This window comes from Lygodium microphyllum, chromosome 23 (genome assembly GCF_053477565.2).
Source record: "Lygodium microphyllum isolate KBCC chromosome 23, Lygodium_microphyllum_v1.1.10, whole genome shotgun sequence".
In the NCBI taxonomy this organism is placed as follows: Eukaryota; Viridiplantae; Streptophyta; class Polypodiopsida; order Schizaeales; family Lygodiaceae; genus Lygodium; species Lygodium microphyllum.
Genome location: NC_141157.1, coordinates 134,443,118 through 134,468,688, shown reverse-complemented (window position 1 = coordinate 134,468,688; position 25,571 = coordinate 134,443,118). Strand labels below are relative to the sequence as shown.

At 48.4% G+C, this 25,571-nt stretch overlaps 1 protein-coding gene across 5 annotated transcripts in view; it reads right to left on the bottom strand.

The window, feature by feature from the left end:
* The window catches only part of LOC148016774 (cilia- and flagella-associated protein 251-like), a 250,920-nt gene that overhangs the window by 78,761 nt on the left and 146,588 nt on the right, over positions 1-25,571 (bottom strand). For all 5 annotated transcript variants that reach the window (XM_087663990.1, XM_087663991.1, XM_087663992.1 and 2 more), the window contains exon 8: positions 6,944-7,146. In XM_087663990.1, the coding sequence (XP_087520116.1) occupies positions 6,944-7,146 (203 nt within the window). The remainder of the gene's footprint in view (positions 1-6,943; positions 7,147-25,571) is intronic.

Here is a 25,571-nt window from a genome sequence, read left to right as displayed (position 1 = left end):
CATCCTAGACAATGTATTTACATTCTTTGAGGCGACAGAGTGGGCTCAGCACAGTGGGCAGACACTGGTAGTATTACTCTTGGATTTTGAGAAAGCTTATGCCAGGGTGGACTGGGATTTCCTAGAGGACACCATGGTGAAGTTGGGATTCCGCCACGCTTGGATTCGCGGGGTCTCTGGCCTGTACAGATCAGCCACCAGCAGAGTTTTCATAGGCGGAAGGAGAGGGGAGGAGTTTTGGCTGGAGAGATCGGTCTGACAGAGCTGTCCCTTGGCCCCATACCTGTTCCTACTCTTTGCAGAGGCGATGTCTCACTTCCTCAAGTCACATGAGCGGATTACGTGGCCTCCGACTTCCAGTGAGAGAGGAGATTGAGTTATTAGACACAGAGTACACAGACGACACAGGCCTCTACATAGAGGACGATGAGGTGATGTTGGAGAGAATGAGGCTGGCTCTTGATGTGTTCTGCGTTGCAGTGGGAGCAAAAATCAACTGGCGAAAGTCGGTTGGTTTCCTCACAGACCCAGACTCCAGCACGGAGTGGGGCGTCCACCTAGGATTTAGAAGGGTGAGCAGAGGGCAGACCATTCGATACCTAAGGTTCCAGGTGGGACTCGACATCACTCCTGCCCAACAGTTCCTTCCTGTCCTTGACTCTATTCGGAGGAAACTGACCTACTGGAGCACGGTTTGCCTCTCACTAGCCGGTCGAGCCCTGGTGGTTAACCAGGTCCTCCTAGCGACAGCCTGGTACATCGCCTCGTGTTGGTGCTTCTCCTAATTGTGCATAGGGTAGCTTCTTTGCCTAGTGCGGAATTTCCTTTGGTCTGGGTCTGATGGCTCCAGGGACTCAAGGGCCAAGGTGGCCTGTGCGACTATCATACGACATCGATCAGAGGGAGGGCTTGGGATCATAGACCCAGAGTATCAGAGTATGGCCCTCTTGGGCAAGCTAGTTGTCTGCAGTCTCACACCTGGCGGGCAGACCTGGAAGGTCTTACTGCAAGAGGGCCTTTAGGATTGTAAACCGAGGCTTGCCGGTGAGTGGAGGCCGTCCCTGAGATGGATCTTCACATCAGCCCAGATCACCCCCCCCCCCCCCCCCCCAAGATCACCTTTCCTTCGAAGCCTACTCCGCGAGTGGCAGGGCCTTCATAAGGCCCTAATCCAGAGCCCCCCAGGTTGCTAGGAGGAAATAGACCCTCAGCCGGTGATCTCGAACCTCCAGGTCAAAGATAGGGAAGGGGCACAGATAGGTGAGCGCCCCCACATCCAGTGGGCTGGGTGGGAGTCTGGCCCGGCTCGTTCCATCAGGACATGGCGGGAGGTGTATAGGATGGCGGACAAGGAGGTGCTGCAACGAGTATCGGGTTGCACGAGAGGAGTGGAGTTGAGGAGAAGAGCGATAGATGCAGCAATACCTCCGGAGTGGCTTGTGCCCCCCGATACGAGAGCCGATAGAGCCGGGGAGGTATGGGCAGCTAGGTTCTCTCCAGCAGGCATCCCTCTTCAAGTGGCATGTAGAGTGGGTGGTGCCCCCAGGGGAGCTTCGCCGTTCAGGAGGGGGGACGTCTGGCCCTTGAGACAGAGGGCATCAGGATGAGCGGATTGCCACCCTTTCGTGGAGGAGGATTCGGGTGGTGGGTCTTCAGGGGAAGACTTGGCGACTAGACCCCTATGTTTTCTTGAAGGAGCTCAAGGAGTGGCGCCTTTGGATCTGGGAGGGCAGACCACTTGATGAGCTGGAGTGGGATCCACGAGAGTGGCTATGGCCGGCCTCTGCGGTCGCCAAAAAGCCATCCAGTTTCCTAGAGTATACTGCCATGATTAGCAGACATGTACTGATGCAGGAGGATATGGACTAGGCACCGTCACGCAACACGCACTGGGCGCATCACAGTATCACGGAGCCCTTCCGACGGACCTTCTAGCACCGCCTATGGGATAGCTGGAGGCCAAGGAGGGTGTCGTATTTTTTATGGTTGGTGGCACATGGAGGCTTGGCGGTGGGAAGCTGGCTTGCCCAGATGCAAAAGGAGAGAGGTTGTAAGCGCTGCACACAATAGCCTCTGGAAACCCCAAAGCACTGCCTTTGGTCTTGTGAGGAGGCGCAGCTCGTGTGGAGAGGAGCATGCCGTATCCTTCGACGTATAGCACCCAGCCTTGGGTGTATCTCATGGGGAGCTTTCTGTTGGTAGGCAGTCAGCCAGGGTTGTCACCTTTTGTATGAGGCCGGGATGCAGGACACGATATTCATGATCGAGGTAGGGCCATGCGCAGTGGTCGATTTGGAGGCTCTACCCATCCACTAGGTACTGAAGCCCATAGCATACCGCTCGGAGATATGGGAGATCATAGGGAGTCTTATTGGATGGCATATTTGAAACGCGCGATGCCAGGTGGCTTTCGGCAGAGAGAGACTTTCAGCACTTGTGACCTTAGCAGAGCTATGGACCTCCATCATCCATTCCCTCCGCGGCCGATGGGATCAGGTGCAGGCGAGTCCAGGGCAAGTCAGGAGCTCCGTGGTCACTTCATGCGTACTTGGGTATATCAGTTTGTACACCAATGGAACCTGGACTTAAACTGTCATTACATGATGACAGTGATTTGTTTGATATACACACATATGCTCCAACAGTTGGATGTGTTATTTACTTATGCAACACTAGGCCAGATATACAGTTTGCAATTTCAGCCTTGAGCAGATATATGCATCAGCCACGCATGTCACATTGGCAAGCTGTTAAGCGTGTCTTCCGTTACTTGCAAGGTACTAGATCTCTTGGATTGCTTTATGCCAAGGGCGGACCACTACAGTTACATGCTTACAGTGATTCTGATTGGGCTGGTGATTATGATTCATGTCACTCCACTAGTGGCCATTGTTTCTTTCTTGGCTCGTCTTGCATATCTTGGCTTAGCAAGAAACAGTCCACTGTTGCCACATCGTCATGTGAAGCTGAATACAAGGCAGCTTTCACTACCACAGTTAAATGCGTATGGATTGGATGCTTGCTAGCTAATCTAGATGTATCTGTTACGGAGCCTACTCCTTTGTTCACTGACAGTCAGAGTGCCATTGTAGTGGCACGAAACCTAGTGTTTCATGCACGCATGAAACACATTGAGATACATTATCACTTTGTTAGAGAGAGGCTACATGCAAGTTATATCAGCCCAGTCTATTGTCCTACCACCAGTAATGTGGCAGACATCTTCACCAAAGCTCTTCCTCGTGAAAAATTTGAAGCATTTTGCAATGCTTTAAATTTGATCTCCTTTGGTGGCGGATGATCCTTGTACTCTTGATCACTCTTCACTCCAAGGGGGTTTGTTGGGTATTTCACTCACGCCTCACTTATGCCTATGCTCGCATAGGAGTGTCGGTGATCAATAGGACACTGGGGCACTTTTTACTCTCGGTAGGAGAGGTTTTTTCCCTCAAACTTATGGTATTATTTCGTATGTACTTATGACACACACTTACGGGCACGTACCGTGTTTGGGTGTGAACACCCCCATACAACTATAAGGTTTAAGGGTTGTACCTTGTACTTTGAGTTAACACTCTTTCAATCTATTGTATTGGGTGTCGTGCTTCACTCTCTACTGTCTACTGGTTTTCTGTGTTGAGCTTCGATCTTGTTCTTCCTCACACTATGCACCTAATAATGCGTGACATCATCGTGCTTTATGGGAACACCTTAGAGCCAATTCCTCCCTTGGTAGATCAGGCTTGTTGATGGGTGATTTCAATGTGTGTAGACATGTCGTAGTCTACTTCACTGTTCTCCACACTCTGTAATGGATGCACCAAGAGGCCATGACTAGGATGACTTTACATTGGCAGTCCTTGAATAGGATCTTTGGCCTTGGCTATGTCTATCGGATTCTTGATATACGATCCATTTGGCATAGCATGATGAGACATGGAGTCATCTAGGATCGATGTTAGGTATGATGATGCTTTTTTCCCAAAGATTTTGGACATGAATGTTTTGTAGCAATATGTTCTATTGAGCTACTTTCCCTTACAGTTTTTCAGGCTCAAACAGCCCATTAGTACCTTTGCACCATTTCTAAGTATGCTACCCTTGCGCTCTAATTCCTCTTTTTTGAGCCATGAGGTCTTCAATGCTTACATGAAGTTACTTGATCAGTTTTTACTTGATTTTCCATGTACAAGGAGTGCATTCTTTGATCAATTGATTGGAAATGTGCAACAGGTTGCCAAGCAGTATGCAATTTATCATGCCTTTCTTCACAATCGATGTGTGAATGTTGCTAGGGAGTTGTTGGTGTTGGTTTGTTCCCTATTGCTGGAGTCTCCAACATGCATTTTAAGCACCCTTGTCATCACACTTGACTGATCTTATTAAGCACTGTTAGTTGCACTCTTATCAACAAGCCAAGCTTAAGGCTCTGACAAAAGGCTTGTAGGATAACTCCAATCACATAAATTTGATCGTGGGCTGCATACATCCTTTGCATGGGAGAATATGGTGTGGCTGCAGAATACGGATAATCGGATAGCTACACATCCTCAAACTATTGTGCATCCATGTAGGAAATATTTTATGGGTCTTCTTGGTTCGGGGCAGCCCCATTCCAATCAGATTGCCCATACTCGTTCAGTATTTTATGCATTAATCTGGGATTGGCTTTCTCCTAACATTCATGCTAGTTTTTCCAAATCTCGAAGTTGTTACTCAACTCGATTGTAAGAAGCCCTCCATGCTAGTTTTTCCAAATCTCGAAGTTGTTACTCAACTCCATTGTAAGAAGCCCTCCATGGCATACAAATCTGCAAGCAAATAACTCATGCATCTTGCAAAATGCAAGAAAGAGCTACCACATTGGTGCTTGTCTAAGGATGCAAGGGTGAATGCAGCGAAGAGGACTAGGAGGGCTCAGAAATGGGAGTTCTCAAGAAGAAATGCTAGCACAAAGAGATGGGTTAGCATGAAGAGCAAAGAGAGAGTGAGTGATTCCTAGCCAATAAGGGTCTACTTCTATCATATTTACCGGTATATTGGGTCCCTATAGAGTATAGATTGATTTGTAATATTGTCTCCATGGCTCAATTGGGCATTTTTGAGACAAGAATTTCTTGAACCCACTGCTAATCAGGTGTATGGAAGATAAGAGATAGGTGAATGAAAACACAAATAAAGTCTAGTCATTCAAGGATAGTAAAGCTAAGTGACAGGAGGAGTTGCTTCAACTATGAAAAGTATTTGTTTGAAGGGTTCTAATAGGTAGGTCTCCCAACAAGTGACACACCCTATGACATTGTAAAATACCCCAAGGCAGATGTATCTTTGTCACCACATCTATTGAGTCTCCCACTCATCTTTTCGTCCTATGCCCACTGGCCCGATAAGGGTGAGATTTTATATTCTGCTTCCACAATCTCAAACTATGCCTTGCGATAAGTCTATACACTGTGTTGTTATAAGCATACTCTACAAGTGGCAAATATTGTTCCCATTTACCTTTATGCTCAGACAACATTTCAAAGAACTAATTGAGCAGCACTTTCCTCTTCGGATTGCCCATCTATCTGTGGCTGATGAATAGAAGATCAGAACTTTAGGTTTGTATGAATGTTCTCAAAAAAGCCTCTCCAAAACAAACTTGTTGTGTAAAAATTTAGGGTCAAACCTATTGTCTAGGGTCTCATCCTGAGGCTGTACAGGGCTTTGTCCTAAGGCCTATCTATGCCCCTCTCCACTCTCAGTCATGTCATTGCATCATCTTGCAGCCTTGCAGGGAGGGAGACTAGAGACACTATTCCTGGTCATCATTGTGCCAGTATCCTAGTGGAGAAGTGGAAGCTGGCTGCTTTCTCATTTGTTGTCTTCATTCTGTTGGGTCTTGTTTCTTGAACTGCATCATCTTGCAGACTTGGAGAGAGGGAGACTAGAGACACTATTCTGGTCATCATTGTGCCAGTATCCTAGTGGAGAAGTCGAAGCTGGCTGCTTTCTCATTTGTTTTCTTCATTCTGTTAGGTCTTGTTTCTTGAACTGCACGTCTCATGAAGTCATAGTAACATGGGATGGCCTTTTATTTTTTTCCTAATGGGGGATGACCATTGTCTAGCTTCCCATCCTGGTGCCATCCCATCCTCATGCAATACAAGTCCCAACCCCCATGTTACAGTGCCGTCTCCTAGTGACAAGAGATGGCAATTCTTATTCCAGTCCCATTCCTGTCCACGTCTCCAAAACCTGTCTCATGTCACTATGCCCAGAATCCTAGTGGGCGTGTTCCATCACAAGGGAAAGGAAAGACTGAAGAGAGGGAAAGAGTTGAGCATGGTGAAGAGAAAAAGGTGCACAAAATAGGGGCAAGTTGCTGGCAGGAGGCATGCAGGATAGGGAGGAGAAGTCAAAGAGAGCAAGGAGAGGTGGGGCTCCCGTGAGATTGAAAGTCAGAGGCAGGAGGCATGTTGTCAGGACAGAGAGGAAGCTGCACATGGACTGGAAATGGCAGGAGGCTGAGCATCGCTGGCTGGGACCGCTGTGCACTGGCTGGCTGGGCTTGGCGCAGTGTGCTGACTGGCAGGGGTGAAGGGAATTCAGGTGAACTCAGCGTCAAACGATCCCCATTATCTTGAAATATCAACTGGTTGATGTCAGAGTAGTTTATATGCTATAGTTAACATGCCATTTTAGATTCCCAATATGTCAACCTGGCAGAACTATATCAGCTTTGTGAGCACATCGATTGCAGTTAACTAAAACTTTTACAACAAGTTTTTCATAGTGATGCCATCATCAACATTTTAAAACTATTTTACTTCAAGAATCTGAGATTGTTCTTTGGGTCTTTTCCACTCGTACGGTGGTTCATTTCAATGGAACTTTCAAAAACTTGATGTAGTGAACTCTCAACATATTTTACCATTGCAAACATTAATGACCAACATACCTGCATTAAGTTGCTCGAACCAACCAACAAGTCCCAGTTGGGTATCATAAAACCGCACAAATCCATCTGCCCCACCAGTCACAACATAGTTGTTGTATATAGTTAACTGTGTGATAGTGGAGTGGTGAAGTCTGACAATTTTTACTGCATGCATGTGTCTGGCTGATTGGTCTTCTTCAATGACCTCCACTCCAGCTGGAGACCTGAGAAAACCTCACCTGAGTTTTCAACAAAAGGGAGTCTACATAAATCCTAGAGAATTACTGCTCCTGTAAGCCTAAAAAGCTAACAGCAATCAACACAGAGAAAGGAGGACAAAAAGAGAAAATAACTTAGCATATATCACACTCATAGAAACACCAAGCGAGAGAGAGAGAGAGAGAGAGAGAGAGAGAGAGAGAGAGAGAGAGTTCATTTCCTGGATTTCATGGTCACACGCATGTACCCCTAAGCGCATGGGTGGCGGAGCGATTTTGGATGCACACACTCATATGTTAGCTCTCCGTTGGTCCCTTTTTCGTGCCATGTGTGTGGATCACCACCCTTGGTCCATCATAGCCCGTTATTTTCTTGAGGACAGCGGGCTCCGCCATGGCAACACACGGCTTCGGGCCTCCTGGTGGCATGTCCTTAATGCTGACTCTCGTGTTTCCAGTCCCTCTTCCTCTTTGTTACTGCACTTGGTCGGCTCTTGGAAAGTGGTGCTCCAAAAGGCCCGCTGGCACCCAGTGGGGGACCGCTTGCAGACTAACTCCTTTCAGCTGGAATTGTTGGCAGTATCGAGACTCCTTTCATGGGAAGATAAACATCAACTCAGACCAAGATTTAATCGCATGGCCCGTTTAGGTGTGATGTCGGTTGCGGATGCTACCCTTGCCACTCGCAATGTCCTCATCTCATTTCGGACTGCTCGGCGACTCTTTAAGATCCCGCGTGGATACCGTGATTTGTGGGAGCAGCTTTCGTCGAAGCTTCAGGGTCGGCAACCCTTTCTTGCCTTGACGGTGGATCGCCCTTGGCAGGACTGGGATCTTGCAGGCCACCTGAGTCTGGAAAAGGCCTCCACTAATCAGGTGTATCATCTTCTTGTTCAAGATCACCAATGGCTGGGAGAGAAAGCTAACACTGTTTGGGGACTGCGGAAATCGCTGTCATGGTGGCACAAAACGCTGATGGAGGGCTGGCAAAATAAGACACCTTTCAAATGCAAGGTTTTTCTTTGGCGGGTAATGATTGGTGGTCTTCCTCTGGCCTCGGCCCTTGCCAAGCGTCGCATCTCGAATGGCAATTGTTTCTTCTGTACCACACCGGCAGAATCGGCCCGACATCGTTTTCTCTCTTGCCCGCTCGCCAAGAATATCTGGTCACTCTTGTCGCACATTTGGCGCGCGGTGGTGGGATCCTCGCTAACTCCTTTCGATTGGGTTTTTGTGCGCCCGAAGTATTCCGCACCGCCACAGTTGCATGAGAAGATCTTATTTCACTTTTTCAGATATTGGGGATGCTGGCACATTTGGACCACGCGCAATGCTTTTCTCTTTGATTCGGCCTCTAATGTACCCCGACATATTGCCAGGCTTAAAGGGCTCTTGCATTGGCAGCTGGATATCATCCGACACTCCGACTTGCTCCCTCGAGAGGATTTGCATCCGTGGCATATGGCAATTGCCTCTGGGTCGTTGCCATGATTGGTGTAACTTTTTCAGTGCATTACTACGGGGCTTCCCCACACGTTGGCCTAGGGCCCTCGTGTATCTTGTAATCAGAAAAAAGAGAGAGAGAGAGAAAGAGAAAACCTCTTCACATGATGGCTTTGTGTCATCATGTATCTTGTAATCCAGTAATCTTGTATTTTTTTCGTAATTAATATAATTACCTTTTACGAAAAAAAAAGAGAGAGAGAGAGAGTTCAACGTGAATGCCCTGTCTGGGTTGAAGTGGAAAATTGTCCGGCTGTCTATTGGCCACTGTTAAGGAATGCCATGGCCGTTGTGGGCACTGTTCTGGTCCCCCCGAGCCTAAGGGCCATGAATCGCAACCGTTTGTGTATGTTATGGGACACTGCTAGGCAAAGGCCTGCTTGGTTACGTCTGAATTGCTCTGGCATGCATCCTTTGCACTTTCATTTGAAATGGGGCAACTTTGCAAGACATTGCTTTTTGTGTGGAAAATTGGGGCATTTTATGGCCGAATGCCCAGAGAAGCAACAATCTTCAGATGCTGAGCATGTTGCGCTGCCCATGGAAGATATGGTGTGTGATGCTCCGTTGCAGGATGCCACCCACCCACCTAAAGTTTTGGATAAAGATAAACAACATGTTTCGGGTTTGGATTCTCGTGGCAATGACTGGGTGGATGTACCTGCGAAAAAAGGTAAAAGGTTTGATGCTGGCCTGGCGGATACTGGCTTGGCTTCACAAGATTCCATGCGCACTTATATGCGCCGGAAAGAGATGGTGTCTTCAAAGCATCCTGCTCATCCTATGGTTTCTTCTGCACCTCATAATCAGTCTACTAGAAAAGTATATTTCGGACAGTCCAAAGGGCCCACCTGCTAAGTTGGCTTTTGATACTAGAGGTAATGTGATTACCCCATGGGATCGTTGTTATCCCCGCTCCATCCCCAAGACAATGGATATTCCATCTACCTCTAAAGCTGGCCGTCAGAACTCTTTTGCTGTGTTAGCTGATTTTTTGGATGAGGGAGTCCTTGATATTCTAGCAAAAAAGGTTAAATCGAGGCAAGCTGTGCCTCGTTCCTGATTTTCTTTTGAATACACATGAAGATAGCCACGTGGAATGTGCGAGGCATTTGTTCTCGCCATAAGCAACATGCCATGTGGACTGTATTGCATGAGAATCAGTGGGATGTCTTGTATGTTGTTGAGCACAAGAGTCACGGTGAAGCAGGAAAAGTTGTGGATTGCCATGGGTTTCGCTTGTTTTATGCAGGGACACATGCCATGCATTATTCTGGTGTGATTGTACATGAGAAATATCAGCCAGTTTTTATTAAAAATGATGTACATGGCTGTTTTGTGGTGATTGAAGTTTTATTTGAAGGAGAGATCTTATGGTTGCTAGGCCTATATGCTCCGAATGATTCGTTATCCCACCGGGATATTTGGAATACTTTGCAGACCTCCTTGTCACTTGGCAAACTGGATCTTTTGATGGGGGATTGTAATATGTGTATTGATTCTTCACAGTCCATGTCGGAACATTCGGTGATGGATGCTCCAGAAAGTCATGTGTGGAATGCGTTTACTGTTGCTGTACTTAAGCAAGATCTCTGGTCTTGGCTACACCCTTCTTCTACAGGGTTTACTTTCCATTCGGCACAGTATGCAACTACATGGTCGCTGTTGGACCGCATGTACATCATGCAGGATGATGATTTTCTTACTAAGATGCTGAATGAAAGTGTTGCAGCAATATGCCTTGTCGGGCCATTTCCCTCTACAGCTTGAGATACTTGCACAACCCATTGCACCTTTTAAGCAATTCCTCGATAGTCTCCCTTTGCGCTTCAACTCCTCTTATTTGAAGCATTCAATCTTTCAGGGCTATATGCAACAATTGATTGATAGATTTTTATTGGACTTCGCCGCTGAGGGCAATGCTTCTTTTGAATGATTGCTCTCTAATGTGCAGCGGGTTGCTTGGCATTTTGGGATCCATCATGCCTCTCTTTGTCGGCGATATCGGCAAGCAGCGGAGGACTTACTGGCTTTGGTTCGTTCTCTGCTAGGGAATACTCCAGATGATATATTCCTGCTGTCATTGGCAATGCGTTTGGCTGATCTTATTAAAGAGTTTCAGTTGAAATCTTATCAGCAGGCCAAATTGCAAAATTTGACTGAAAATTTACAAGACAGTGCTTGTCAAACTCATAAGTTCTTTCGAGATCTACATACATCTCCTGCTCGAGAAAATATGACTAGACTCCAGGATCCAGAAGGTCGAATGGTCATTGATCCCCAGACTATTGTGAATATGTGCAGGAATTATTTTATAGACCTACTTGGTTCTTCTCCTTCACCTTCTGACCAGGTTACTCATGCACGTTCCGTTTTCTATGATTTGGTCCGCAATCAGGTTCCATTTGATATGCAAACTACTTTGGAGACAGATATTTGTGAGGCGGAGGTTATGGATGTTCTGTTACACCTACCCAAAGATAAAAGTCTCGGTTGGGATGGTCTCACCAATGAATTCTTTGAGATTTCTGCTACCCAACTGGTGAAACCATTAACGGCTATGTTTCAGCAAGTTTGGGAAACGGGGTTCATGCCTTCCTCATGGAAAGAAGGTCTTATCAAACTGCTTCCAAAAGTCCCTTCACCGTCAATGTTGAAACATTGGAGACCGATTTCTTTGATGGGTTCGATGTATAAAATATTTTCCAAAGTGATGGCGAATTGGCTCCACAAGCATCTTCCAGCCATTGTGCATTCTCTTTAATATGGTTTCATTAAGGGCCGAAACATTCTGCACAATATCTTAAATGTGCAAATGGCTATTGACTATGCAAGGTACTCTAATCAGCAAGTGGTATTGATTCAATTGGATCTAGAGAAGCTTTTGATTATTTAGACTGGTCTTTCATTGCAGAACTTATGTCTACTATGGGCTTTGGTACTCGGATGTCCCGCTTGATCTACACCATTAGTACTACGGCTTCTTCGCGAGTTATGCTAAATGGTGGTGTTACCGAGCCATTTGTCCTTGGACGCTCTGTGAGACAAGGTTGCCCTTTGAGTCCTCTCTTATTTGCCCTTGCGACTCATCCGTTTCTTTCGATATTATCTTCTAGGCAGCTTCTACTCAGTTGGCTGGATTGTCCCTTCCTTTTGGACAGCACTTCATTACTCAATCTTTGGCTGATGACAGCTTTATGATTTTGCGTGCGGACAAGGACAATCTTCGCAAAGCATTATATGTTTGGACGCTCTTTGGTCATGCTTCTGGTCTTCATATCAATGCTTTCAAATCAGCCATTCTCAGTTGCACGGAGTCGGATTTACAGTCATTGGGCTAGCAGGGACAGGTTGTTCCCCGTGGTTCCATTGTCAGGCAACTTGGGTACCCTTTAGGTGTTGATGTTCGGCCAAAGCAACTTCTCAAGTGGATTTCACAAAAACTGGCAGCTAAGTTTCTGTATTCGAAGTCGCAGGCTTGGCCCTTCCATGTTCGTCTCAAAGTGGCTCAGACAATTATGTTGCCAATGCTCACATATTTCTTGCCATTGCTGCCTTGGACTACTACTACTTTGAATGCTCTCACTTAGCACATTCGTTTCATGTTATGGAAGAAGGATTCCTTGCAGGCAGGCATTTCATGGATTTCTTGGTCGCATACATGTACCCCCAAACGCATGGGTGATGGGGCTATTTTGGATGCCGAAACTCATATGCTGGCACTTCATTGGTCTCTTTTTCATGCCATGTGCGTGGATCGTCACCTGTGGGTCGTTATAGCCCGTTATTTTCTTGAGGATCACGGGCTTCTGTATGGTAATACACAAATTCGGAGCTCCTGGTGGCATGTTCTTAATGCAGACTCTCGGTTTTCTTGAGGATCACGGGATTCTGTATGGTAATACACAAATTCGGAGCTCCTGGTGGCATGTTCTTAATGCAGACTCTCGATTTTCTAGTCCTTCCTCATCCATGCTTGTTCATTTGGTCTGCTCCTGGAAATTGGTTCTCCAGAAGGCATGTTGGCATCCAGCGGAGGACCGCTTACATGCTAACTCTTTTCAACTGAAATTGTTGGCAGCCTCGAGATTACTTTCTTGGGAAGGCAAGGATGAGCTCAGACCAAAATTTAACAGCATGTCACGTTTGGGAAGGCAAGGATGAGCTCAGACCAAAATTTAACCGCATGGCACATTTGGGCTTGACTTCAGTTAGATGCCACCCTTGCTAGTCGTAATGTCTTGATATTCTTTCGTACAGCCAGGAGGCTTTTCAGAATCCCTCGTGGATACCGTGATTTATGGGAACAGCTTCTGTCAGTGCTCTAGAGTAGGCAACCCTTTCCTGCCCTTGCTTTGGATTGTCCTTGGCAGGACTGGGACCTTGCGGGTCGGTTGAATTTGGAAAAGGCCTCAACTAACCAGGTGTATCATCTTCTGATTAAAGACTATCAATGGCTGGTTACTAAAGCCAATACTGTATGGGGATTGCGGAAATCTCAGTCATGGTAAAAGACAACTGTGATGGAGGGCTGGTTGAACAAGACACCTTTCAAATGCAAGGTCTTTCTTTGGAGGGTGATGATTGGTGGTCTTCCGCTTGCTTCAGCCCTTTCCAAGCGTTGAATCTCTAACGCCCATTGTTTCTTTTGCACCACTACTATGGAATCGGCCCGTCATCGATTTATTTCATGCCCTCTCACTAAGAATATCTGGTCGCTCTTGTCAGCGGTTTGGCGAGCAGTGGTTGGCTTCTCGCTAAGCCCTTTTGATTGGGTTTTTGTACAACCAAAATACCCCACACCGGCACAAGCGCATATGAAGATCTTGTTTCACTTTCTTAGATACTGGGGATGCTGGCACAATTGGACCACTCGGAATGCCTTTCTTTTTGATTCGGCCTCTAATGTCCTGGCACATATTGTGAGGCTTAAAGGTCTCTTGCATTGGCAGATAGATCTCATTCGGCACTCTGGCTTACTCCCTCGGGAGGACTTACTTCCCTGGCATATGGCAATTTCCTCTGCATCTTTGCCATGACTTTTGTAACTCTTTTGTAGTTTAATACTGGGCTTTTACACATGATGGCTTAGCGTCATCGTGTATCTTGTGATCAAGTAAACTTGTACCTTTTTTCATAATTAATACAATTACCTTTTACGAAAAGAGAGAGAGAGAGAGAGAGAGAGAGAGAGAGAGCGAGCGAGCGAGAGCGATGGCGGATCATGGTCGTGCCCTCCCATTCGTCCTGTTTCGTCAGTCGTCGGTTGCTCCCTCTGGCGTGTAGATGGCGTCAGCGTCGCTCGTCCGTCGCCTATCCTGGGCGCGGGGTCCCTGCCATTGCCCTCCCGTCACGTGGCCCCGCATCTCCTACATCTCGATCCGGAGCGTCGCCTTGTTTCGTCCCGCCTTCCGTCCCGCACTGTCTATCGCCTGTCACGTTGCCACGTCTGCAGTCGCCCCGTCTCCGTCCCCTGTGTTGTTGTTCGAGGCTCTGCCTGCGTGCTTTGTCCTTTCATGCAGAGGAACCCAGCTCTTAGCGGCAGTGTTGTGGACAGCGTGCCCACTGATCTGTACACGCAGAGAGAGAGAGAGAGGGGGCTGTGAGCCTGCGTTTCGCCCTTTCGCCCTGTGCGTTAGGGTTTCGGCTGACGCCTGGCCCTTGCCCTGCGCCCCCGACTGTCCCCCTCTGCCAATCGACTGCCCGCCCTGTGCTCCACCCTCCTGCCCCTGCATTGTTAGGGTTGTGCCCTGCCACGCGCCCTCTTGGGATAGGTCCCGACAGCGGAGGACAAGGTTGCGTTTCCCGCTCACCACCGTGCATCAGTCCTCCTTCGAGATCCAATCGTGATACAAGATGGCTGGTCTGGATCTGGATTTCATAGACCAAACGGTGGCAGCACTTGGCCCGGATTCTGATACTGAGGAACCTGAGGATATGGTTCCGTGCACCGAAGAGATGCCCCCTGGTCCTGACATCCAGCCTGCGGGTAAACGTACCAAGCATACTTCGGAAGAGACAGTGGTTCATCAGGATTGTTCCTATGCTCAGGTTGCTTCGGATTCTGTGGACTCTCAGGATGTTAACTGGGAGCATTTGCTGGAATTTGCCAACACTTTGCTTGGCGATTATGTTCAACATAATCAGGAAGTCTTTTCGGACTCTGCACCTGACGATGTTCTGGAAGCCACTGTGGACCCAAAAACTGTCCTACACTCCTTTTCGGTGTTTTATGATCGTGCTGTGATACTCTTCTTCACTGGTCGCATCCCGTTGCTTTCCCGTATTCGCCAGTAGCTGCACAGTCTGCTACAAGGAGAATGTGTTGAAGAGATTTTTGTTGGGCCCCGAGGTTTTTTTGAGGTCCTGTTGAAATCTGAGACGCACCGTGCTGCTCTCCTGTCTAAACTGCCTTTGTTTTTTTATCGCCGGTTGGTTCATGTTGTTCCATGGCGCCCAATGGCAGATTTTCAGCGTCTGCTGCAACGTGAATGCCATGTGTGGGTAGAAGTGGAAAATTGTCCGGCTGTTTATTGGCCACTATTGAAGGATGCTATGGCCGCTATGGGCACTATTCTGGTCCCTCCAAGTCTAAGGGCTGTGAATCGCAACCGATTGTGTATGTTATGGGACATTGCAAGGAAAAGGCCTGCTTGGTTACATCTCAATTGCTCTGGCATGCATCCGTTACACTTTCGTTTGAAATGGGGCAATTTTGCAGGACATTGCTTTTCCTATGGACAATTGGGGCATTTTATGACCGAATGCCCGGAGCAGCAACACAATTTAGATGTTGGCCATGTTGCGCCGCCCATGGAAGATATGGTGTGTGATGCTTCGTCGCTGGATACTATCCACCCGCCTAAAGTTTTGGACAAAGGTAAACAACAGGTTTCGGGTCTGGATTCCCGTGCCACTGATTGGGTTGAAGTACGTGCAAAAAAAGGCAACAAGGTTGTTGCTGGCATGGAGAATACTGTGCCTACTACCTCACAAGACTCCATACGTACATATATGCGCAAGAAGCAAATGTTGTCTTCAGAGCGCTCTGCTCCTGCTATGGTTTCCTCTGCCCCTCGTCCTCAGCCCGCCAGGAAAATGTATTCGGATCGTCCAAAGGGTCCACCTGCTAAGCTGGCTTTTGATACCAGAGGCAACGTCATTACCCCGTGGGACCGTCGTTATCCCCGTTCCATCCCCAAGCCAGCAGATATGCCGTCTACTTCCAAATCTGCTCCTCAGAACTCTTTTGCTGTGTTGGCGGATTTCTTGGACGAGGGAGTCCTGGACATTCTCGCAGAAAAAGTCAAATCGAGGCAAGCTGTGCCTCGTACCTGATTTTGTTTTGAATACACATGAAAATAGCCACGTGGAATGTGCGAGGAATTTGTTCTCGACACAAGCAACATGCCATGTGGACTGTATTGTATGAGAATCAGTGGGATATCCTGTGCGTTGTTGAGCACAAGAGTCACGGAGAAGCCGGAAAAGTTGTGGATTGGCATGGCTTTCGTTTGTTCTATGTAGGGACATAGGCCATGCATTATTCGGGTGTGCTCATGATTGTACATGACAAGTATCAGCCTGTTCTTATTAAAAATGATGTACATGGCCGCTTTCTGGTGATTGAAATTTTATTCGAAGGGGAGATCTTATGGTTACTTGGCCTCTATGCTCCGAATGATCCGTTATCTCGTCAGGAGCTTTGGCAGACTTTGCAGATCTCCTTGTCACTTGGCAGAAGGGGCTTCTTGATGGGGGATTTCAATATGTGTGTTGATTCTTTCCAGTCCACATCAGAGCATTCGGTAATGGATGCGCCGGAAAGTCGTATGTGGCATGAGTTGGCTCTTGCTGTTCTTAAGCAAGATCTTTGGTCCTGGCTACACCCGTCTTCTACAGGGTTTACTTTCCATTCTGCCCAGTATGCAACAACATGGTCGCGGTTGGACCGCATATACATCATGCAGAATGATGATTTTCTTCCTGAGATGCTCGAAATAAAAGTGTTGCAGCAATATGCCTTGTCGGACCATTTCCCTCTGCAGCTTGAGCTGCTTGCACAACCCATTGCACCTTTCAAGCAATTTCTGGAGAGACTCCCTTTGCGTTTCAACTCGTCTTACTTGAAGCATGCAATCTTTCAGGGCTATATGCAGCAATTGATTGAAAGATTCTTCTTGGACTTCTCCTCTCAGGGCACTGCTTCATTTGAAAGATTGCTCTCTAATGTGAAGCGAGATGCTCGGCAGTATGGGATCTATCATGCCTCTCTTTTTCGGCGGTGTCGACAAGCAGCGGAGGACCTGCTTGTTTTGGTTCGTTCTCTGCTGGTGGACACTCCGGATGATGCATTTCTGCTAGCACTGACAATGAGGGTGGCTGATCTTATTAAAGAATTCCAGTTGAAATCGTATCAGCAGGCCAAATTGCAACATCTGACGGAGACTTTGCAAGATAGTGCGTGTCAGACACATAAGTTCTTTCGAGCTCTCCATGCCTCTCCTGCTCGAGAGAATATGACCAGACTAGAGGATGCAGAAGGCCGCCTTATCCTAGATCCGCAAACTATTGTGCATATATATAGGAATTATTTCCGCGACCTTCTCGGTTCCACTTCTCCACCTTTAGCCCAAATTACTCAGGCCCGTTCGATTTTTTATGACCTGGTCCGCAATCAGGTTCCGCAGGACATGCAAGCTACTATGGAGTCAGATATTTGTGAGGCAGATGTTATGGACGTTTTGTTACACTTGCCCAACGATAAAAGTCCGGGTTGGGATGGTCTCACCAATGAGTTCTTAGAGGCTTTTGCTACCCAACTGGCGAAACCATTGCAGCCTTTGTTTCAGCAGGTGTGGGAAATGGGGATCATGCCTTCCTCATGGAAAGAAGGACTTATTAAACTGCTTCCAAAGGTTCCTTCGCCGTCTACGTTGAAACAGTGGCGCCCAATTTCTTTGATGGGTTCTATGTACAAAATCTTTTCCAAAGTAATGGCGAACCGGCTCCATAAGCATCTCCCTGCCATTGTGCACCCTCTCCAGTATGGTTTCATTAAGGACCAAAATATTCTGCACAATGTATTGAATGCACAAATGGCAATTGATTATGCAAGGCATTCTAATCAGGAGGTCGTACTGATTCAACTGGACCTGGAAAAGGCTTTTGACTATCTGGACTCGTCTTTCGTGTTGCTAAACTTATGTTTGCTATGGGCTTTGGTGCTCGGATGTCTTGTCTAATCTACACCATCAGCGCTGCGGCGTCTTCGCGACTCCTGCTGAATGGAGGTGTTACTGCCCCATTTGTCCTTGCCCGCTCTGTCAGAGAGGGCTGCCCTTTGAGCCCTCTCTTCTTTGCCCTTGCGACGCATCCAGTTCTTTCGATGTTATCTCATATGGCAGCTTCTACTCAGTTGGCCGGATTGTCGCTTCCTACAGGACAGCAATTCATTAGTCAATCCCTGGCTGATGATAGCTTTATGATTTTGCGTGCGGACAAGGATAACCTTCGAAAAGCATTGGATGCTTGGGGTCTCTTTGGTCAGGCGTCTGGCCTTCGCATCAATGCGCTCAAATCAGCCATTCTGAGCTGCACGGAGTCGGATTTGCAGTCCTTGGACTGGCAGGGTCTGGTTGTTCCTCGTGACTCCATTGTCAGGCATCTTGGGTACCCTTTGGGTGTTGATGTTCCCGCAAAGCAGCTTCTGCAGTGGATTTCTCAAAAAATGGTGGCTAAGTTTCTGTATTGGAAGTCTCAGGCCTGGCCCTTCCATGTTCGCCTCAAAGTAGCCCAGACAATTATGTTGCCAATGCTCACATATTTCTTGCCATTGCTGCCCTAGACTACTACAACTCTCAATGCTCTTACTCAGTCTATTCGTTTCATGCTATGGAAGAAGGACTCATTGCATGCAGGTATTTCCTGGATTTCTTGGTCGCATACGTGCACCCCCAAACGCATGGGTGGAGGAGCTATTTTAGATGCCCAAACTCACATGCTAGCACTCCGTTGGTCTCTTTTCCGCGCCTTGTGCTCAGATCATCATCCGTGGGTCGTTATAGCCCGTTATTTCCTTGAGGACCAGGGGCTTCTGCATGGCAATACCCAAATCCGGAGTTCTTGGTGGCATGTTCTTAATGTTGATTCGCGGTTCTCCAGTTCTTCTTCATTGCTGCTTACTCATTTGGTATGTTCCTGGAAACTGGTCCTCCAAAAGGCTCAGTGGCATCCAGCGGAGGATCGCTTAGCTACTAACTCTTTTGAATTGGAATTGCTAGCAATCTCGCGTTTACTTTCATGGGAAGGTAAACACAAGCTTAGACCACAATTCAACCGGATGGCACACTTGGCCTTGTCTTCAGTCGCGGATGCCACCCTTGCCAGTCGCAATGCGTTAATATCGTTTCGTACAGCTAGGAGGCTTTTCAGGATCCCTCGTGGATATAGGCATTTATGGGAATAGCTTTTGACGGTGCTCCAGAGCAGACAACCCTTTCCTGCCCTTGCTTCGGATCATCCCTGGCAGGATTGGGACTTTGAAAGCCGACTGCATTTAAGCAAAGCTTCTGCTAACCAAGTGTATCATCTTTTGATTAAAGATCATCAATGGCTAGTTACTAAAGCGAATGCTTTATGGGGATTGCGGAAATCCCGGTCATGGTGGAGGTCAACGGTGATGGAGGGCTGGTTGAATAAGGCACCCTTCAAATATAAGGTCTTTCTTTGGAGAGTGATGATTGGTGGTCTTCCGCTTGCTTCAGTTCTTTCCAAGAGACGAATCTCCAATGGCAACTGTTTCTTTTGCACCACTACTGTGGAATCCGCCCGGCACCGATTTATTTCTTGCCCCATCGCTAAGAAAGTTTGGTTATTTTTGTCGGCTGTTTGGCGAGGGGTGGTTGGTTTCACCCTACGCCCCTTTGATTGGGTTTTTGGGCAGCCCAAATACCCCACTCCGGCACAGCCACATATGAAGCTCATGTATCACTTTCTTCGATATTGGGGCTGTTGGCATAACTGGACCATTCGGAATGCTTTTCTTTTTGATTCCGCCTATAATGTTCAGCGGCATATTGCTAGGCTTAAGGGCCTCTTGTATTGGCAGTTAGATCTTCTCCAGCATTCTGACTTGCTCTCCAGGGAGGACTTACGTCCTTAGCATATGGCAATTTCCTCCGTGTCTTTGCCATGACTTTGTAACTTGTAGTACTTGGAACCTCTTCACATGATGGCTTAGATTGTCATCATGTATCTTGTAATCAAGTAATCTTGTATTTTTTTCGTAATTAATACAATTACCTTTTATGAAAAAAAAAAAAAGAGAGAGAGAGGCGATGGCAGCAAGCCCCTGTGCCTGCACACTGTCCCAGTAGCCTATGCCTGTCATCTTGCAGCCTGTGTGCCTGTCCATGTCATCCTGCAGTCTGTATGCCTGTGCATGCCACCCTGCAAGAGACACCACCCTATAGCCTGGGTGCATGCGCACCCTTTCTGCAGCCATGTCTCAGTCTTGCTGCCTCTGCAGTGCGCACCTTCTCTGATGCCTCTGCTGCCTGTATAGATTACCCTGCTACATGCAGGGAACAGCCCTGTCTGTCTTGAAGGCTGCTGCCTGCACACCCTTTTCTGCACAATACCACAGACCTGCATGCTTGTTGTGGCTGTTGTGTGCAGGGACAAGGCAGCACAACAAAGAGATAGAGACAATGGACAACTGACTACTCCCGTTCCTTGACAGCAGGCCTAGATATGGATAATATGGATCAGGCTGTTGTAGCCTTGAGGTGAATAGTCAGGAGGTTGTATACTCATTTTCTTCTTCACCAGCTAGATTCCCATGCTAGCCAAGATCCGTCAATGGCTGACATCAAGCCCATCCCCTTATGTTTCAATGTTTCAAGTCCTCCCAAGAGGCATTTTGGGGTGTTTCTCGCTGCCATGTGCAGGATACCCTTATGGACTTCTTGTGTCGACCCATGTTCCTCAGATACGTGGAACATGTATCTTCATACCATTGGGAAACATTGTTTTGTTAAAATGAAAGACAACTAGTACTTTGACAAGTACACAAAACATGAAAGAATATATTGCAAGCAGCACTTCTTTATCATGTATGAGTGCATAACAATATGCTTTATTAGTGCCAAGAGAGGGCATGCATATAGGGCATGCTAGGCACACATGCTCTAGAGCAATTACACATACGAAGTTAATGCAAACACTATAGAGAAGAATATGTTTTGCTGGTCTACAATGTAGCAAATACAGTAGGGAAAGGCGAAAACAGCCACCATAAGGTGCCATATCCCCAAGAATTCATGGTCATACTCACCAAGAATGGGCCTAGTGTCTAGGTAGGAAGAACCCTTTGGCCCTCAACATCACAATCCAATGTACCTTGTACCTTACCCAATCGACTCTTTTGAGTGTTTCAAAGAATTTGACCATATCCAAATGCACTATATTGACCAACACTCACTAAACTGGTCATGGATGCAAAAAATGAGATGTACTAACCAAGCAAAGTGTTATTCTAAAAGAATCAAATATTGGGATGAGTTGGGTTGTTTCTGGGAGGAGGATCCACATTTTTTTGCAAGTAAAATGTGGCTGATTATATTACTCAAAAAGCTGATTACAACAGAGTGCTCATGCTCAACAGACAGACTAGCTGGAGCTGAAGCAGAGTCACCAGTACATCATGTATACAAGCCTCTCAAGGCGGTCTAGGGGGGATGGGGGCAAGAAGCTCAGGGGGGGGGGGGGGGGGCGCGGGGGGGGGGGGGGGTTTTATATCGCCAAATGGGGCTACCTGCCTGCATCACAAAGAACAGACCCTGGCCGCCCCAAATACACATGAAGTGACCACGGAGCTCCTAACGAGCCCTGGACTCGCCCTACACCTAATCCCATCGACCGCAAAGGGAATGGATGATGGAGGTCCATAGCTCTGCTAAGGTCGCAAGTGCTGAAAGTCTCTCTCCGCCGAAAACCACCTCGCATCACGCCTTCCAAATATGCCATCCAGTAAGACTCCCTATGATCTCCCATACCTCCGAGCGGTCTGCTATGGGCTCCAGTACTACCTGACGGATGGGTAGAGCCTCCAGACCGACCACTGCGCATGACCCTGCCTCAATCATGAATATCGTGTCCTGCATCTCGACCTCATACAAAAGGTGACGGCCATGGCTGACTACCTGCCAACAGAAAGCTCCCCATGAGATACACCCAAGGCTGGGCGCTACATGTTGAAGGATACAGCATGCTCCTCTCCACACGAGCTGCACCTCCTCATAAGACCAAAGGCAGTGCTTTGGGTTTCCAGAGGCTGCTGTGTGCAGCGTTTACAACCTCCCTGCATCTGGGCAAGCCAGCTTCCCACCGCCAAGCTTCCATGTGCCACCATCCATAAAAAATACGACACCCTCCTCAGCCTCTAGCTATCCCATAGGCAGCGCCAGAAGGTCCGTCGGAAGGGCTCCGTGATGCTGCGCTCCGCCCAATGCCTAGTGCGTGACGGCGCCCAGTCCATATCCTCCTGCATCAGTACATGTCTGCCAATCCTGGCAGTATACTCTAGGAACCTGGGTGGCTTTTTGGCGACCGCAGAGGCTGGCCATAGCCACTCTCCTGGATCCCACTCTAGCTCATCAAGTGGTCTGCCCTTCCAGATCCAAAGGCATCACTCCTTGAGCTCCTTCCAGAAAACATAGGGGTCTAGTCGCCAAGTCTTCCCTGAAGACCCACCATCCGAATCCTCCTCCATGAAAGGGTGGCAATCCCCTCATCCTGATGCCCTTTATCAAGGGCCTGACGTCCCCCCTCCTGAACGGCGAAGAAGGTCCCCTGGGGGGCGCCACCCACTCTACCTGCTACTTGAAGGGGGATGCTTGCTAGAGAAAACCTAGCTACCTATATCTCCCAACGCTCTATCGGCTCTCATATCGGGGGGGCAAGCCACTCCAGAGGTATTGCTACATCTATCTCTCTTCTCCTCAACTCCACTCCTCTCGTGCAACCTGATACTTGCTGCAGCACCTCCTTGTCCGCCATCCTATAGACCTCCTGCCATGTCTTGATGGAACGAGCTGGGCTGGCCTCCCACCCAGCCCATTGGATGTGGGGGCGCTCGCCTATCTGTGCCCCTTCCCGATCTTTAAACTGGAGGTTCCAGGTCACCGACTGACGGTCTATTTCCTCCTAGCAACCTGGGGGGCTCTGGATTAGGGTCTTCCAGAGGCCTTGCCACATGCGGAGTAAGCTCCGAAGAAAAGGTGATCTAGGGGGGGTGATCTAGGCTGACACGAAGATCCATCTCAAGGACGGCCTCCACTCACCACCAAGCCTCGGTTTACAATCCTGAAGGCTCTCCTGCAGTAAGACCTTTCAGGTCTGTCGTCTAGTGTGAGACCGCGGACAACTAGCTTTCCCAAGAGGGCCATACTCTGATACTCTGGGTCTATGATCCCAAGCCCTCCCTCTGATCGATGTCGTATGATGGTCGCCAACGCCACCTTGGCCCTGGAGTCCCTAGAGCCATCAGACCCAGACCAAAGGAAATTCTGCACTAAGCGGCGAAGCTGCCCTGCGCATGATGAGGAGAAGCACCAACACAAGGCGATGTACCAAGCCGTCGCTAGGAGAACTTGGTTAATCACCAGGGCTCGACCGGCTAGTGAGAGGCAAACCGTGCTCCAGTAGGTCAGTTTCCTCCGAATAGAATCAAGGACAGGAAGAAATTGCTAGGCAGGAGTGATGTCGAGTTCCACCTGGAACCCTAGGTATCGGATGGTCTGCCCTCTGCTCACCCATCTTAATCCCAGGTGGACGACCCACTCCATGCTGGAGTCCGGGTCTGTGAGGAAACCAACCGACTTTCGCCAATTGATTTTCGCTCCCGCTGCAACGGAGAACACATCAAGAGCCAGCCTCATTCTCTCCAATATCACCACATCATCCTCTATGTAAAGCCCTGTGTGGTCTGCGTACTCTGAGTCTAACAACTCAATCTCCTCTCTCACTGGAAGTCGAAGGCCGCATAATCCGCTCACACGTGACCTAAGGAAGTGAGACATCGCCTCTGCGAAGAGTAGGAACAGGTATGGGGCCAGGGGACAGCCCTGTTGGACCGATCTCTCTAGCCGAAACTCCTCCCCTCACCTTCCACCTATGAGAACCCTACTGGTGGCCAATCTGTACAGGCTAGAGACCCCGCGAATCCAAGCATGGGGGAATCCCAACTTCACCATGGTACCCTCTACGAAATCCCAGTCCACCCTGTCATAAGCTTTCTCCAAATCCAAGAGTAATGCTACCAGTCTCTGCCCACTATGCTGAGCCTACTCTGTCGCCTCAAAGAATGTAAATACATTGTCTAGGATGCTCCTATCCTAGACAAAGCCTGTCTGTGTGTCATGAATGATATCTGGAAGCACGAGGCGTAATCGCCTACCAATCATCTTTGCCAGTGCCTTAGAGGCCACTGACAATAAGGTGATTGGTCTCCACTGGGAGAGCTCCAACCGGTCTCCCCCTTTGGGGAGAAGATTGATAAGGCCTGCCCAGAGACTCCCTGGTATCTTTCCTAACAAGAAGATCTCCTAGAAAGCCTTCAGTAGGGGGTCCTTCAATACTTCCCAGTAGGTAATGAAGAAAGCCTTAGAGAGGCCATCCTCCCCCGGGCATTTCTGCCCATCCTGTGTATGGAAAGCCTCCGCTAGTTCCTTCTCTGTGAAGGGGGCTAGGAGAGAGTGTCCTATCTCTTCTGTGACGAGGAACAGGATGTGATCCCATACCTACTGTCTGCATCTGTGTCCTCTAGTTGAAGCTGTCTCCTATTAGAAAAGGCGCGTGTAATAGTCAGTGGCAATCTCCATCACCTCATCAGGGCTAGAACGGGTCCTCCCATACTGATCCCGAAGGCTGTGTATCTGCTCTCCTACGGTGCGGGGCTAGTACACCTGAAAGAACTCCCAGCACATCGTGTCCCCCTTCTGCGCCCGAAAGGCTTCTGAGGTGCGGAAAGAGAACTCCGAGCGCCTTTCCTCTAGGCCAACAATGGCTGCACGAGTGCACACCTCTTGTGCGTGGAGGGTGGGGTCCCCTGGTGCCTCCTGCAATAATCTCTGCGCGGCTGCAAGGTCTCGCCGGAGTGCTCTCTCCTCCTCCCAACACTGCTTCCTAGCCTGTATGGCTGCCTCTTGGCAGATTCTGCTTGACTCGGCTAGGACCTCTGTAACCTCCTCTGCTGTCCGGTCCCTCCTGTCCCACCCTCTGGTCCAAATCTGCTCTATCTGTCTCGACACCTCCTCCCTCCTATAGATCGAGTCAGGGATCCGAAGGGATCGTATATCTAGGGCGGATGCTGGGGGGTTAAGTATCAGGAGAACCGAGCAGTGATCGGATAACGTGGTGCTTGCCAACTGCTCAATCTAGCCTCCACGAGAGCCTCCCCACTTTCCCACATAAAACCTATCCAACCGCTTCGGCAGGGCTCCACCCAGCCGCTTGTATCCCCAGGAGAAGTCCAACGACCTCTCCCTCCTATGGAAGGCAGGGTCTTTCCATGCATCACGTGCTCCGACTGCAAGCAAAAAGACCTCCCATGCCTCTTGCTCCTCACCAGCCATGCCTTGGTAGTTTCTTCCTCTGCCCTGCTGGTCCTCCAAAGCCTCCAGGTTGTTGAAGTCTCCTCCAACAATCCAGGAGTCCACCTCTGGGAGTCCAGCTACAATCTCCACCCAAAACCTGTTGCATGCCCTAACCTCCGTAGGGGCATAGACATTATTTTGAAACCAAGAACTTGAGAAAAGTTGAAACGATATTCCATAAGTCAGCTAAGGAAAATTAGCTATGAGTTGTACTGTGCACTTGCCCTACCATGTGTCACTAATGTGATTATTTGTGCCATGGATAGGCAT